Source organism: Pongo pygmaeus, chromosome 16 (genome assembly GCF_028885625.2).
Source record: "Pongo pygmaeus isolate AG05252 chromosome 16, NHGRI_mPonPyg2-v2.0_pri, whole genome shotgun sequence".
Classification (NCBI taxonomy): domain Eukaryota; kingdom Metazoa; phylum Chordata; class Mammalia; order Primates; family Hominidae; genus Pongo; species Pongo pygmaeus.
In genome coordinates, this window is record NC_072389.2 from 40,018,625 (window position 1) to 40,035,671 (window position 17,047).

Below are 17,047 nucleotides of genomic sequence, written 5' to 3' on the forward strand. Positions count from 1 at the left end.
ATGATATATTTGCTAATTACCCTGATTTGATCATTACACAATGTATACAGTCATCAAAACATCACATCATACCCCATAAATATGTACAATCATGTCAATTAAAAAAAAAACAAAACTTTTAAAAAATGGGCAGTCATGTTCTAATAAACCTTTATGAACACTGAAGCAAGCAGCAAGATCTCTAAATGTATAAGAACCTACACTTACTTGTAAACACTTAAATTCAGCAGGGTTGCTGTACTTGAAATAGAACACATTCTAAAATCTGTTACTTACTTCTAGTCTTAATCTATGTTTAAAAAAAAAAAAAAAAAAGGTGTGGCTCAGTGCGGTGGCTCACGCCTGTAATCCCAACACATTGGGAGGCCGAGGCAGGTGGATCACCTGCGGTCAAGAGTTCGAGACCAGACTGGCCAACATGGCAAAACCCTGTCTCTACTAAAAATACAAAAAATTAGCCAGGCATGGTGGCGGGTACCTGTAATCTCAGCTACTTGGGAGGCTGAGGCAGAAGAATCACTTGAACCTGGGAGGTGGAGGCTGCAGTGAGCTGAGATCGCGCCACTGCACTCCGGCGTGGGCAACAAGAGCGAAACTCCGTCTCAGAAAACAAACAAACAAACAAACAGGTGTAACAATTCTCTTACCATAGTCAGCCCAGGCTGCATTCCAGCACGGATGGCTTCTATCTGTGTATGAGTGAACTGAATCGTATTACTGCAAATAAGAGTAAATAAAAAGTTGGTAGAGATAAATGATGCTTTGTATAATACAAATTTAGACAACAATCACCAGTGGTCTAAATATCTGCTCTGTATTTACCCCAGTTCTCTCAATCTCTTCTGAATGATTCCCTTCACCTCTACCCAACACAGACAATTAAAATGGAATTATAGTTATTTTTCAGTACTTAGCCCATCCTAGACCTCATTTGGAGTCCCAAAGTTCTAGTTCCCATTCTAATACTAAATATAATGCCAATTTACTAGTTATGGCACACACGCATTAGGGCTACTGCTATACGTAACACAGGCTCACGAAGTAAGAACCCTTTGCTCAAATTAAGGTAGCCTCTAACATTTATTTCTCATAGTACCTGAAAATGTTTCTTTTTGAAATATTATGACTACAGAATGGCCTAAAATGTCAGTTATTCAGCTGACTGACAGAATAGAAAGAAAGAGGGTTCAGAAACAGGAGTTTTGTGGAGTTTTAAAAGAAACAGAAAATTTAAAAACATTCCTAATCCAGTTGAAATGGCAAACTATTATTTATTATTACAATTATAATAGGTAGTAAAATTACCGTTTGGGTTGATTATAAGGATAAGGACCCCTATTAGGAATAACATGGGGCTCAACAATTAAGGTTTTTGCCTCCTCGGTGTCTTCATCGTCCACATCCACATCTTTCCTTTTCTTCCCTTTTCCACTTCTTACTGGAAAAGTTATCCTACAAGACCAAAACTTCTGTTCATTTTTACAATTAACAAGTATTTACTGAGTACCTATCTGGTGCATGACATTGTATGCACGATAATCAGAGGAGTAAGAAACATTTCTGGCTTAAAGGAACTCACTATCTGTATGTAAACTCTGAAAATGGTCGAGTTACAAGCACTAACGTGTGTTGGGAGTTTTCAAATTTAAAAAAGTCACCCAGTTAACGGAGAATTAAGGGAGAATTTAAAGAAACATTAAATACTATGTCATGTGCATTGTAAAGTGTTTTATTCATTGTCTGTCCTTCATTTAATCAGAAAAAAATTTCATGGGACAGATGGCATCTAAGATGAGTCTCAAAGAATTTAGACATTCAAAGATGGGAAGAGAAGACATTCCTGGAAGAAAGAAGCAACAGCAGAGGCCAAGTATAAGCAGCGTATTTCGCCTGGGCGTAGGGTAGAGAAAAATAAGGCTGAAGAGACAGAAGCCTTGTTATGACAGGAACCTTGTAATGACACATATAGAATATGAAGCTTTTAAGGCAGAGGGTCATAACCTGGGATTAGGAGGTAACTCCCCACAGATACCTCAGGGAAGTCAATGAACTCCCTAAAATTGAACTAAAAAATTCATTCTCTATGTGTACTTTTTCCAGTTGTCTTTCACAGTCTAAAAAAATAGATAACACCAAAGAATGCTAAGAGCCAATGAGGCTAGGTGGTCAGCACTTATTTTGGTAAGAAATAGGAGCAACCAGCTTTTTAGCTAGGCAGTGAATAGCTCTAGCAGTAAACCATGTAGTGGATTCTAGTGAGGTGAGATAGGGAGGAAAGATTTTGCTATCATAAAGAGTGCTGAGGGCCTAAAGAGGGAGCAGTACAAATGGCACATGAAAAAACTATGCTCGGCTAGGCGCGTTGGCTCACGCCTGTGATCCCAGCACTTTGGGAGGCCGAGGCGGGTGGATCACGAGGTCAGGAGATCGAGACCATCCTGGCTAACACGGTGAAACCCCATCTCTACTAAAAACACAAAAAATTAGCCAGGCGTGGTGGCGGGCGCCTGTAGTCTCAGCTACTAAGGAGGCTGAGGCAGGAGAATGGCGTGAAGCCGGGAGGCAGTTTGCAGTGAGCCAAGATGGCGCCACCGCACTCCAGCCTGGGCGACAGAGCAAAAAAACTATCCTTGGCCGGGCGCAGTGGCTCACGCCTGTAATCCCAGCACTTTGGGAGGCCGAGGTGGGTGGATCACAAGGTCAGGAGATCGAGACCATCCTGGCTAACACGGTGAAACCCCGTCTCTACTAAAAATACAAAAAAAAAAATTGCCAGGCGTGGTGGCGGGCGCCTGCAGTCCCAGCTACTCCGGAGGCTGAGGCAGGAGAATGGCGTGAACCCGGGAGTCGGAGCTTGCAGTGAGCAGAGACCGCACCACTGCACTCCAGCCTGGGCGACAGAGCGAGACTCCATCTCAAAAAAAAAAAACAAAACAAAACAAACAAACAAAAAACTATCCTCAAGGCAGAATCTCTGAGATATAGCAGGAGTTTTATGGGAGTAAAAAGATTCAAAAATAATGCTGAGATTTCAAGATGGAGGAGTAGAAAAATGTCTTTGCCATAAATAGGATTAGGAAAGTATGGAGGAAGACTAGGTTTGGGTGTATAAAGGATATGTATATTTAAAATGTAGAATTAATTATTATTTTGGGATACAGTCTCGCTCTGTCACCCAGGCTAGAGTGCAGTGGTGTGATCATAGCTCACCGCAGCCTCACACTCCTGGGTTCACGTGATCCTCCCACCTCAGCTTCCTGAATAGCTGGGACTGTAGGCACATACCAAATCTTGCTAGTTTTTTTTTTTTTAATAGAGATGAGGTCTCAGTTGCCCAGGGTGGTCTGGAATTCCTGGCCTCAAGCAATCCTCCCAACTTCGCCTCCCAAAGTGTTGGGATTACAGGCATGAGCCACCACACCTGGCCTATTATTTTATATATAGATATACAGTTGAAAGCTGTGTGTTTTCTAATTTCTAGCTAAGAAAGTAATCTGTGGGCTACCACCCATAGGTATACTCAGTGCCTTACCACTAATCCATATGAAGGAATTCAGGGAATAACAACCAATTATTTCAGGTACTTTGTTCTGTTTTCACTTAAATTTTAAGACCAGACCTAATTTAAGATTAAATATGACTACTGTATTTATTTTATTTATTTAGAGATGAGGTCTTCCTCTGTCACCCAGGCTGGAGTACAGTGGCACAACCATAGCTTACTGCAGCCTTAAACTCCTGGGTTCACGCAATCCTCCTGCCTCAGCCTCCTGAGTTCCTGAAATTACAGGTGTGTGCCACCATGCCCAGCTACTTTTTTGAATTTTTTTAGAGATGGGGTCTCACTATGTTGCCCAGGCTGGTTTTGAATTCCTGGCCTCAAGCAGTCCTCCCGCCTTAGCCTCTGAAGTCACTGGGATTACATGCATGAGCCATTGTACCCAGCTATATTGTGAACATTTCAAATTTGTGAAAGCACGCAAAGTTAAAAGAAAAAAAGATTTTTTCCCTAAAAACAAAGTTCAACATCACACAGCTGCATTAGTTGAAAAACATACCAGATTATGCATAACTGCAAAGACATATTTTAGTCAAATGCTATAAATATATTTAGATAGTTCTCTTCAGTCAATAAGTATTTATTGATCCCTTATTAGGTATTAGACTACTTTTATTGTGGTCTTAAAACAGCTTCTGCACTAAGAAATAGATTCAAATATAATAAAGTTATCCCAGTGATTGTATGGTGAAGGTAGAGACTGCAAAAACAAAATCCAAATATAGTACTCAAAACTCACTTTAGCTAGTAATCCTGATGGCATAACGTACATTGACTACAGAATGCTGGAGAGGAGCGTACCCAGTTCTGACTTTACCTGAAAGGGGGTATTTGTAGAGCAGGGTCTTCTACAGTTACTTTAACATTATGACCAGGGAAGCTGGCTTTTAAATGCTCAATGGAGAGAAATGTATCATTGAAATCAAGGGTGGCAATCTGATTGGGCATTTTCGAATAATGTGCGCTACTTGGGTCCCCATAACCTAAAATGATATCGTGCAGCCAGTCAGGTACCACACAATCAGTATTCATCAGGTTCCGAATAGTCTCCAGCACAGCCTGTCAGTAAAAGGACAAAAAAAGATTGTGTCAGTAAGACATCTCAAACATTTGCACTTACTGGAATGCAGAGCTGGCTGCACTAATCCAGAATTCCCGAGTGTTTCAGAGCAAGAAGCTATTTTCCGCTGGCTGACAGGTGCTTGGCTAGACTGAATCAACAGCTATATTTTCAGCTGATACCACACACTGAGTTAAACAAAAGACCAAACTTAGCAAGAACAGTTTATCCGTTAAGAGTTCGCTTAGACAGAATGACATAAATAAATTTACCATTTGACTCCTATTGAATAGGATGAAAACCAGACTCAGGTCGACACAGCAGCAAAAAAACAATATAGAACAAACCCTTAAAGAAAATACTTCCTCTCAGAAACTCCTGGAATTTTTCCCTCTTTATATTCCATAGTTCTTTAATGCTAAAATCACGCACAACCAGAAGCACATTAATGTATACTTCAATTGTGATGAAACATCACAACTTAGAAATATTAAAATTAGGACTGTGAGAAGAAATAAAAAATAAAGTGAACAAAATGATAAAAATAAAGGAAATAGCAAATAAAAATTCAGAAGGAAAGAATCAGGACTACAACAAAAGGTCATTATAGTAGTTAGCATATATGCTGTCAAAAGTAATTACAAAAAGCCAAGGGAAATTCTTAGACTTTCCAAAAATCATTTCAACAAAGTGATCTATCTCACATATAGAAATTTGGAGGCTAGGCTATTAATTTCAAAGACTAAAATAACCAAACTGACAATTTTTAAATCATAACTGTTATACAACTTTTGAAAACAATAAGATAGTATATGTTAATCATACCCTTAATCACGTTGCCTTGCTTTATGTTCTTACACTTATCAGTACCTGAAATTCTCTTGTTCAGGTACTTGGTTATTTGTTTTATCCCTACTATCCCTACTATCATTTGTTTAATCCCTACTAAAGTATAATTCCGACAAGAGTAGGGATCTAGAACAGTTTAAATACGGAACGGGTGAATGAATGAATACCCAAATGAGTATATTCACGTAACAATGATGAATAAAATCAGGGCTCTGCCCTCTAAGGAAATTACAGTTTTAGTAGCAAGATAAAATATGTCCTTAACTGTAACACAAAGCAGCAGAATGTGGTAAATAGTAAAGAATGTTACAAAATACAGTGGGAACAAAGTTCACAGTAAATGAGAGAGATGGATGCAGGGGACACTTAACATTAGGAAAGGTTTCATGGAGGAAAGTGGCATTTTTATTGAACTCAAGTAAAAGATTTGTGAAGGAGCTTTGATTTATTTCATCATGAATAGAAAGTCAAAGAAATGTTCTGAGAAGGAGAGTAAAATGATCAGTGTCACACAGTAGGAGGAAACATGAAAAACAGGTGACTGGCTATGAGGAGACTCAAGGGTAGACAAAGAGGAGGCTATTATAACTGTCTAGGCAAAAAATAAAGTATCCAGATTAGGATAGGTTGTACAAACTGGAAAAGAGAAAAGGCAGTAAGTGAGAGATGCTACACAGGTACATAATGAAACACGAAAGAAACCAAGAGAGCATTCTTTTTTTCCTAAACATAGGCAAGTTAATCATTCCCCCTCTTTCTTGGATCAGAAACTAAATGCCTCCTTTGAACTTTCAGGACACTTTTATCCACAGCCTTTTTATGGCTTTTGGCACCTTCTAACTGTTCATGGTAGGCATCTGTCTATATTTCTAGCTTCTCTAAAGGTATAAGTTGTGTCTGATTCATCTTCATAAGCTTCATCTTAGCACAATATCAGACTTACAGTAGGCACTAAACAGTCAAACAAATGAATATAAGAAAACAGTGTTTTAGTTTGCAGTGAAGTAACTGAGATTTATTTACTGAAAACTGACCAACTGTGACAGTCATAGGTACTATAAAACTTGGAAACTCTTAGATTTCTCCATCCTTCGATCACTCAATAGATGTTTATTAAGAACATACTATATAACAGGCACAGTTCTAGGTGCTAAGGATACGCTGGCAGACAAAACAAAAACCCTGTCCTCATAGACTTGCTTGCTTCATTGCTTTCTAATGAAGAATTCAGATATGTAACAAATGTATAATCATCAGTTATGATAAAGGCTCTGATGAAAAATAAAGGTAATAGGGTAGAGAATGATGAGAAGGGAAGATGCTACTTTAGGTAAGGTTGCCAGGGAAGGCTTCTCTTAGGAGGTGACATTGAAAAAGAGTTGCCCATGTCAGGTGAGGAAATGAACTATGTAAACACCTGGGGATAATTACCTAAGTGAAAGGAACACCATGTGAAAAGTCTTGGATTATTTTAAAAAAACAGCAAAAAGGGCAGTGTGACTGACATGGAGTGAATAAGGAAAAAGTGTTAGAAAATGATGTTGGAGAGGAAGCCAGAAGACAGATAATGAGAGAGCCTTTTGGATTATGGTAGGAACTTTCTAATGTGATGGGAAACCATTAAAGAATGTTAAGTGGGGGTATCAAATGAAGGTATACTTCACATTTTAAAAGGATTATTCAGCCATTATGTGGATATGTGTAAGGGGAGGAATAGACAAGAAAGGAGGCAGGGATGTGAGAGACAAAGGTGTCTTGGACGTGGCATCGGCAGAGGTGATGAGCTAATCAGACTTACTGATAGATTAGAAGTAGAATATGAGACAAAGAGAAATCAAGGATATCTCCATTTGTGTTCAACAACAGGGAGAGATGAAGAACAAGTTCTGCTCTTCAAAAGATTTTAAAAAATCACAACAACAGGGTTACATAAAAGTAATAAAGTGATAGGAATGTCTAAGAAGTACTGCACTTCGGGAGAAAGAGAAAAGAAAGGCACTCTTTCTGCAAAAGCTACATATTATCAAATGCTAGAATTGTTCAATGTTTAAGTTTTATAATATAGTTTCAAATAATGGTTTTTAAAAACTATTCTTTACTAAAACTCTTCTCCCCACAGTTATTCTGAAAGTAGAACTTTGAGCCACCAAACCTCCCTTTCCTACTAATGAGTAAAAATATATTATATCATATAGTAATTCAGAGCCTTGAGGTTCCATATCTGTATTCTTAAAGTGACCTGGAAGTATACCTACTTTTGATTCAAAAAAGAAGCCCCAGTAAACAAGTAAGCAAGTTTTCTTCACTTCATAATAGGGCATTAACTGAGTACCTAATATAAAAAAAGCAGAAAAGGAGGTGGACCTTTAGCATAACACCTGGATTCATCTATATTTTCAGTTTTTAAACTCCTCAAAAGACAAAATAGATTTAACAAATCAATTTCTTTAAATTTTTATATTTCATCAATGTTAAAAGTTTAAGAGGACTGCTTACAGTAAAAATAAAAGCAGTCATTATTTTTTTCTTAACAAATCTTCCTCTAACCAAATATCTTTGTATTTATGTCATAAAAGTTACTTAAATTATGACATAGTACTTTTAGTTACATACACCCAAATTACCTTAAAGTTATTTTCCTTTGGTTTTCTCCTCATTATTATATTAAAAGTTTCATACACATCCTCTGCTCCATTTTGTATAGTATTGGTCATATCTTGTTGATACTGGTTTGGATCCAAAAACACTCTAAATGTCCTTGATTCTCCTCTAAGATTGGGTCTGGGTTCAGGTCCTGGACAATTTGAAAAAGTTTGTTAAATAAAATATATATTTTTTAAATATCAAAGTAAGTTAACAGTATTTCTTTTCTAGAAATGGTGAGCAGATGGTTCAGGCTTAACTCCAACCATTCTTCCCAAACTAGAATGCCCTCCACTCACCCACTTCAAATTCTAAGACGCTGAAAGTATTTTCTTCTTTCTCTAAATTCCCACTATTTCCTTCCATAGCAGTCATGTGATGTTTACAATGCAATGCCATGACTTGCAATAATTTGTACACACACTCAACTAAAATAGGAGCACTTAGAAGTCAAAGAACTTATCTTTACTTTTGTCACTCATAGCTCCCACTACTGCCTTACATATAGTAAGTATTCAATAAATATTTTCTAATTAAATATATGTATTTTAGAATTTAAGGCATAGTTTTCTACTCTTTAATTTGACAGAGGTTCATCACTTTTCTCATCCTTCCACATTCCATACCTAGTATAACCAGCATGAAAAGAAATTTCACATACACAGAAATGTAGGATACTAATGGTTGAAAGCCCAGAGCCTTTTCTTTCCTCTCTGACATATCTCCTCTTTTTTTGGGGGGGGTGGGGGGAAAGGGGGGTCTTAGGCCTCCAACTTTGGTTCCATTATGTGGCCTTATGCTTATTCCATCCATTTTCCACTCCCTTCTCCTATTTCCTCTTATTCTAGAGATAAATAATTTAATCATCAGCAGTTTAGCAATGATATAATCTCTAAACCACAGATGGCAGAAACTGAAGTTGCAAAAGAAGTTTAACAACCAAATTGTAAAATAAGCACTAGACATGTATGCAGTTATAATTTAATAATAAGTATTATAAAGGAAGTCAGGACAACAGAAGAAAGAATTTCAAAGGGGTAATAAGTGATACACATAAAAGATTAAATAACTGACTAATTTTGTAAAGCAGTATTTTTAAATGGGGTAAAGTTGGCATCTTATGCAAGATAATTCTTTCTTTTAGTTCTGTTCAGATGTTCAGCATCCTTGGCTTACAGTTACCTAATGCCAAGAGCCTGCCATTCCTCACCTCTATCCCAGTCATTTGAAAACCTAAATATCACTATGCATTTCCAAACGCAGGACAGTATTGTTCCCAGTTAAGAACCACCACTACAATTAATTAAAATAGTCAAATTTAAGAAGAAAAAATATATCATTGAACACAAAAAAGCTTGGACAACTGTAAGAAATATTTAGAGTGTTTCTTAAAAAAAAAAAAAATTATAAAGTATTATATATTTTAAAAAGCTTTGAATAAAGATGATTTCAAAAGATCCTGTCCCAGAGTTCGAGACCAGCCTGGCCAACATGGTGAAACCCTGTCTCTACTAAAAATACAAAAATTAGCCAGGCACGGTGGCAGGCACCTGTAATCCCAGCTACTCAGGTGGCTGAGGCAGAATTGCTTGAACTTGGGAGGCAGATGTTGCAGTGAGCCGAGATCGCGCCACTGCACTCCAGCCTGGTTGACAGAGCAAAACTCCATCCCGGGGGGAGAAAAAGAAAAAGATCCTGTCCTTTCCGATATCTAACACAGAAGTTTTGAAACTGGCTGGGTGTGGTGGTGGCTCATGTCTGTAAATCCCAGCACTTTGGGAGGCCGAGGCAGGTGGACTGCTTGATCTCAGGAGTTTGAGACCAGCCTGGGCAACATGGGGAAACCCCATCTCTACCAAAAACTACAAAAATTAACCGGGCATGGTCACATATGCCTATGGTCCCAGCTACTAGCAGGGCTGAGGCTGGAGAATCGCATGAACCCAGGAGGCAGAGGTTGCAGTGGGCCGAGATTGCCCACTGAACTCCAGCCTGTGTGACACAGTGAGAAACCATGTTACCTATATCTAAAACTGCATGGTAGGTACCCTACGCATATGTGATACAAAATCCTTTGTGTCAACTTAGTAGGTAAAACAACTAAAAAATATTACCTAAGAAGCAAAAAAGGGAAAAAGGCAAAGAAATTTATCCTTCTATACACATACTCTTTCAAAAATATAGGTCACCATACCATCTTCAATGACACGTCCTTTATCATCCAGCATGCCCTGAATTTCACAGCCTCTGACATAAACCAGGCCAACCTGCTCAATAAAAGGTCTCCTCCGGTCAAACTTAGTGCCATAAGGTTTTGTGGGACGTACGGTAATTAAAAAGCATACATCATGCTTACGAAGACCTGGTAAAATATAAAGACATTTTCATTTATTAGAATTTCATTGTTTTCAGTCTTTTTGTAGGCAAATTCTTATTTGCTTCTCTACCTCTTATCTTTGGTAGAGAGATACCATGAGTGACCAATGATTATTATCGCATTGTAACACAATTATGGGCTTTTCTATAATCTTTAATACTCAATATTTCATAGCATTAATTGAAATGAAAACCTCTTTATATTAAAATTAGAAACATTCATGCCAGAATATATTACTGAATAAGCCCTCCAAGTCATGCTACAGCTCCAAAATTGGATGTTCGTCATCATTCTTATTTTTAACATTCTTAATAAGTAACCAAAAATATGGCTGGCATATAATCCATCTATAGCATATTTAGCAGGTTTTTAATATCAGTTTAAACTATCTATCAGTGTCATTCCAAAGACAGCCTAATTGTATTTCACTAAAACAGGTCAACTCAAGAATAATTCATCAAGGCAAAAAAGTATTGTTTACAGATATGATCTTGAGAAAGATGGCTGAATATATACAGTTTCAGTTGGCAAATCGTGAACATTTTTATAAGTGAATGTCAAGAAATAGGAGACTTGTGCCAAAGTCCACAACTTCTTGGTCACTAGACCCAATAATGAACTCAAATGGCTTCCCAGCTCTATTAAAAGTAGAGAAACTGGAAGACAAGGATTATAAAATTAGACCTCACAGCATGTAATGCTACACCACTTAATCTTCATTCCATTTCTGATGTTTTTGTTAGCCATTATATGACATAAATGTAAATGTAAACAGTCTGCTTGCTCATAACCTTGTTAACAACAAACACAATGAAATCAAATCAACAATGTGGGTATATGGCTAATAGTACTGAAAATATTTTGGTTTGTTTTAATTGGGGGACTGGTTAGAGTATGGGTAAAGGTAGAAATAATAACTCTATTCATAATACTGACTTAATTATTTCCCAATAAATTCTATGCAAAGCAGCAAGAGAAGTAATGAGAATGAATGAGAACCATTCTACTCTCTGAGTTGTACTACCTGTGTGACGTCTGATCTGCACAGCTCATTAAAACTTCTAAGTCTTAAAGCCAAAGAAGTGGTCCTAAGAAGTCATTTATCCTCTCCCAAGATAGGAGTTACTTTTTGGCATCACTGAGGGATGACCTCTTGTTCCTTCCTAAAACAAACCACTTTACTCTGGGACATCTTAGATCCACATTTTTTTAAATCCTATATTTCAATGAGCTCAACTGTCTCTCTCCTTGCAACAATTTGTATCCACCCTATCCTAGCTGTGCTTTCTGGAGCAAATCTGGCATTTCCATTTCATGAATTCTGTTTCCTTAACTTTAAATGAGAATATTGAAGAAGAAAAGGGCTTGAGGTTCACACCTTTTCAAAGGGACAAAAGGAATGTTTTATGGTATTTAGTTTAATAATCTTTAAAATTTACTTGTATAAAACAATATTCGGCTGGGCACGGTGGCTCACACCTGCAATCCCAGCACTTTGGGAGGCTGAGGCCGGTGGATCACAAGAGCAGCCCGGCCTGGTGAAACCCCATCTCTACTAAAAATACAAAAAATTAGCCAGGCGTGGTGGCGGGTGCCTGTAATCCCAGCTACTCGGGAGGCTGAGGCAGAGAATTGTTTGAACCCGGGAGGTGGAGGCTGCAGTGAGCTGAGATTGTGCCATTGCACTCCAGCCTGGGCGACAGAGTGAGACTCTGTCTTAAAAAAAAAAAAAATATATATATATATATAATATATATATATATATAATTGTTTACAGAATCTCTCCTTTTTGCTCCCATTTTCTATTTGGCTACCCTATCTGTGATCAATATAGGGGCTGGTTTTTGGCCCAGGCCTCCCAGAAAACACTTTTCTCTTCATCATACCCCAGATTATCACTCATCCCAAAATACCCTATTGTGCCCTATCTTGCCCATCAAAATGTACCCATTCCAGTTCTCATTCTACCAGAGGCTGATGTTTAAAAGAAAAAAAGACTGTCTCATGTCCTTCTGAAAGCAGTCAGTGATGGGGGAAGTGGCCTGTTTTTAAACATCCTTTTGTTTTCCTTAACACCAAAATGCAGACCTCTCATCTATAAATTCCTATAGAGTCCTTTAAAATAAACAAAATTCCAACCATTTACTACTTCTGGGGGTACCCAGTAAGTTATCTCAGTTTATTACCCACAGTGTTTAATATCTCCTTAAGCTTCAAGGAATAATAAATATGAGACCTTCTCCAGCAACTTAATGGCTTTCTCGAGGTTCAGCAATAATAAAGGTGCACATTATTCTAGATGAGTAATATACCAGGATGGAACTCTTTTGAAGGATACAAGGGTTATAAAACAATCTGTCACAAACTATACCCACTATGGTAGGCATTTGTTAAACATTTGGCTAGCTTTGTTGCTGGATTCCTTCAGAATTCTTTGATAATGATATAGCTCCCATGATTATAAACAGCTACACTGGTAGTAATAATTTCTGAAAACAGATCCATTAAGGGACTATCCCTTTCTTTCTGGCATGCCAAGAAGGTAAAAAGAGGTAAAACCTACTGACTACTGTTTCTCAAAACAGGGCATCAAGTAAGACCTCTCACAGGACAGCTGGGAGAAAAATCTAAAACTGCCTATTAGAAATCAGTTCATATGTCACTTCTGGCAGAGGTCTTATTGATGTTTTAACTCTATTGGACTTAGTAATTTTGAACATATCTGCCTCCAAAACAAATTAATTTTGACATGGAACTCTAATCCTTAAACTCTTGCCTAGCAAAAAATAGGAGGAATAACTCCTTTAATTTCTTTGCAATTATTATATATCCTTGACTACATTTGATTTCACTGACTCTTTATCCTTTCTGCCTTAGGTGCAAACAAACTATTATTTATTTCTGAACTGTTTGACTATAGCCCTGCCCACCCCCACATATTCTTTTTAAGGCTTGCCTAATTTTTATTTTCCAAAAAGTGCATGCATTTCTATTTTTTTCACCCTTGGCTACTTTTATCTTTTGAAAAATAGCAATTTTCCTCACTGCTCTGCATGTTTGCATGTTATATGTGGGCTTTCTCCCTGCTCTTTGGTGAACACTAATATTTTTATTCTTTTATATTGATCCCACAAATCCGTAAATATTATTTTGCTAAATTTAAGACTTAAAATGCTCTCCTCTAGGTTTTGCAAACTTCAGTTTTCAAAACTTTGATATGTACACAATTTTATATTTTTTACTAAAATATTAAGATACCTAAATATTCTTGTATGATCCCTGGTATTTTTTAAACTAATAATTAGAAAAAAAGTTGCTATTCTTTAAATCAAATTTCAAGGATAAAGCTTAATAAAAGCTTAAAAGGATAACATTTAGTAAAAGTACTTTGTTAATGCTCTAAGTGAAAGTTCATAACAAGGCAAAAGGTAATGTCACTTTTTGAAATACAAACTTACCTTCCCATTCATCTTTGATGTGATCTCTGACATTCAGATTTATGGTAACATCTGCACGAACTCGGGTTGGCCAGTTTTCACCTATGTTGGGTTTGGCCACTTCAACAACAGTGAAAGCCACAATGGGCTGGGCCATTCGCGCCCAACCACCAAACACTACACCGCCATATTCAGATTGCCTGAAACCAAAGAAATGGATGATTACTCAAACAAAAAATAATCTATCCCCAACTTTTAGACAAGTTAAAACCAGTAAGTAGGAATACTGTTCAGTTAGTATTTAAGTCCTAATATTAGTAACCGTTATTTCTTAACTAAAAAAAAAAAAAAAAAAACCTTTAACTCTCCAAGTATACAAAGTATATATGATAGCATGAAACAGGGATATGATAGCATGAAACAGGCAAACATGGTCCAGAAAAGAAACAGAAGTAGAGGAACGTCTCCTCCCGTACATAAGAGCTAACCCTATGTACATAAGAGCATTCTGGGGCTAAGCCATTTTATCAAAGAAATAAATAATCCAGCACACTTAGTTTTATTTCAGCTTTATTAAGGTATATTTGATAAATAAAAATTGTATATAGTTAAGGAATACAATGTGATGTTTTAAACTATGTATACACTGTGATATCATTACCAACCCAGTTATCATTTTTTGTGTGTGTGGTAAGAATACTTAAGATCTATCCTGGCAAGTTTCAAGTACATAAAACATTAATTATAGTCACTATGCTTTACATTAGATCTCCAAACTTATGTATCTTGTAACTGAAAGTTTAGACCCTTTGACCAATATGACCCCATTTCCCCCACCCACAACCTGATAACTGCCCTTCTACTGCTTCTATGAATTTGCCTTTCTTAGATTCCATATGTAAAGTGAGATCATCAGTTTTTGTCTATCTGTATCTGGCTTAATACATTTAGCATAAGGTACTCTGGGTTTCTCCATGTTGTCAAAAAAAGGATTTCCTTCTTTTTAAAAGGTGAATCATATCCCATTGTGTGATTGTGTGTTTTTATGTATGTACACACACACCACATTTTCACATTTTATCCATTCAGCCCTTAAGTTGTTTCCACATCTTGGTTATTGTGAATAATGCTGCAATGAACACAAGAGTGCAGACATCTCTTTGGGATAGTGATTTTATTTCCTTTGGATAAACATTCAGAAGTGGGTTTGCTAGATCATGCGATAGCTCTGTTTTTTAATTTTTTGAGGAACCTTCATACTGCTTTCCATAATGGCTGTACTAATTGACATTCCCACCAATAGTGTATAAGAGTTCCCTTTTCTCCACATCCTTGTAAACACTTGTTATCTTTTGACTTTTGATAACAGCCATTCTAACAGGTGTGAGGTTTGAATATCTCATTGTGGTTTTGATATGCATTCCCTTGATGATTAGTGATGTTGAACACCTTTTCATCTATCTGTCTTTTGTATGTCTTCTTACAAAAAATAGTATTGAAGTCCTTCACCCATTTTTTATTGGGTTATTTGGTCTTCTGCTATTGAGTAATATGAGTTCCTTACATATTTTGGATATTAACTTCTAATCAGATACATGGTTTGCAAATATTTTCTTCCATTATGTAATGCTGCCTTTTCATTTTGTTGACTGTTTCCTTTGCTGTGCAGAAACTTTTCAGTTTGATGTGGTCACTACTTACTTAATTTTGCTTTTGTTCCCTGTGCTTTTGGTATCACCCAAAAATCATTGCCAAGACCAATGTTATGGAGCTTTTCCCCTATGTTTTCTTCTCAGAGTTTCATGGGTTCAGGTCTTACGTTAAAATCTTCAATCTACCTTCAGTTAACTTTTGTGTATCATGTAATATAGGGATCCTATTTAATTTTTTTACAAGTAGATATCCAGCTTTCCCAAGACCATTTTCCTTTCCCCATTGTATACTCTTGGCACATACATCGAAGATTAAATGATTGTACAAGTGTGGGTTTACTTCTGGGCTTTCTGTTCTCTTTTGTTGGTCTATGTGTTTTTATGCCAGTACCATACTGTTTTGACCACTGTAGCTTTGTAATATAATTTGAAATCAGGAAGTATGATGTCTCCAGCTTTGTTCTTCTTGATCAAGATTGCTTTAGCTATTCAGGGTCTCTTCATGTTACAAATTGGCAGCTTTTTATTTCAGCTTGGAGAACTTCCCTTAGCATTTATTGTAAAGCAGTCTAGTGGTGATAAACTCTCTCAGTTTTTGTTCTCTTCTGTTTTTCTGTCTTTATTTCTCTTTCATTTCTGAAGGACCTCTTTACTTAGTTTTATTTTATATTGTTATTCTTTTATCCTCTTCATAAAGACCGTTTCAATCGTTAATATTTTATTTTCTATATTTTAAGTACTTCTATAAGCTGTTTCAAATACATTTTAGGACAAGCTATAATTTCAAAAAAAATTAAAAACAAGCAAACAAATAATATCTATGCAAAAACCTCCTTTAGAGCATATTTAAATCATTTAAAAGATGCTGCTATGGATTGGAAGGAAAAAAAAACAAGCTAGTTGTAATAACCAGAACCACTAACATCCCAATGCCCATTCTTTCTTCTTATGTCAGTCTAACTAGTCTTTAGTTTTTATATTAAAAAGTTGTATTTGGGAAATATGTAACATAAAAACTGAAGCAACACTCCAAAGTTAGGAAGTACTGCAGAATACGACATATCTACAAAGATAAACTGCCTCCTATGTAAAGACTTTATGTCACAACAAAAAATTGTAGAACTTCATAACATCAAAAAGAGAAACTAATTAAAAACAAAGTTCTGCAATCAATGGCTTGGTTAGTATTGGGACAATGTCTAAAAGGAATTACTTAGTGGCTAAACCCTTGTGAAACAACTTGCTATCACCTCCTCCATTTTTTACAGCTTTAATGCAGTATAATTTACATTACCATAACATTTATCCACTATAAATATACAAGTCCATAGTTCTCAGTAAATTTACAGAGTTGTGCATCCATCACCACAAAATTCAGTTGTGGAACATTTCCATCATCTTTAAAAAGATCCCTCTTGTCCAGTTGCAGTCAATCCCTGTTACCAAACCCAAGCAACCACTAATCTACTC

The 17,047-nt window shown here is 36.7% G+C and overlaps 1 protein-coding gene across 1 annotated transcript in view; it reads right to left on the reverse strand.

Annotated features, from left to right (window-relative positions):
- AQR (aquarius intron-binding spliceosomal factor) overlaps nucleotides 1-17,047 on the reverse strand; it is a 112,035-nt gene that overhangs the window by 39,716 nt on the left and 55,272 nt on the right. The window contains exons 17-22 of the mRNA XM_054450651.2: nucleotides 13,947-14,125; nucleotides 10,306-10,473; nucleotides 8,093-8,262; nucleotides 4,377-4,618; nucleotides 1,306-1,452; nucleotides 648-717 (exon numbers count right to left, since the gene is read on the reverse strand). Of these exons, the coding sequence (XP_054306626.1) occupies nucleotides 648-717; nucleotides 1,306-1,452; nucleotides 4,377-4,618; nucleotides 8,093-8,262; nucleotides 10,306-10,473; nucleotides 13,947-14,125 (976 nt within the window). The remainder of the gene's footprint in view (nucleotides 1-647; nucleotides 718-1,305; nucleotides 1,453-4,376; nucleotides 4,619-8,092; nucleotides 8,263-10,305; nucleotides 10,474-13,946; nucleotides 14,126-17,047) is intronic.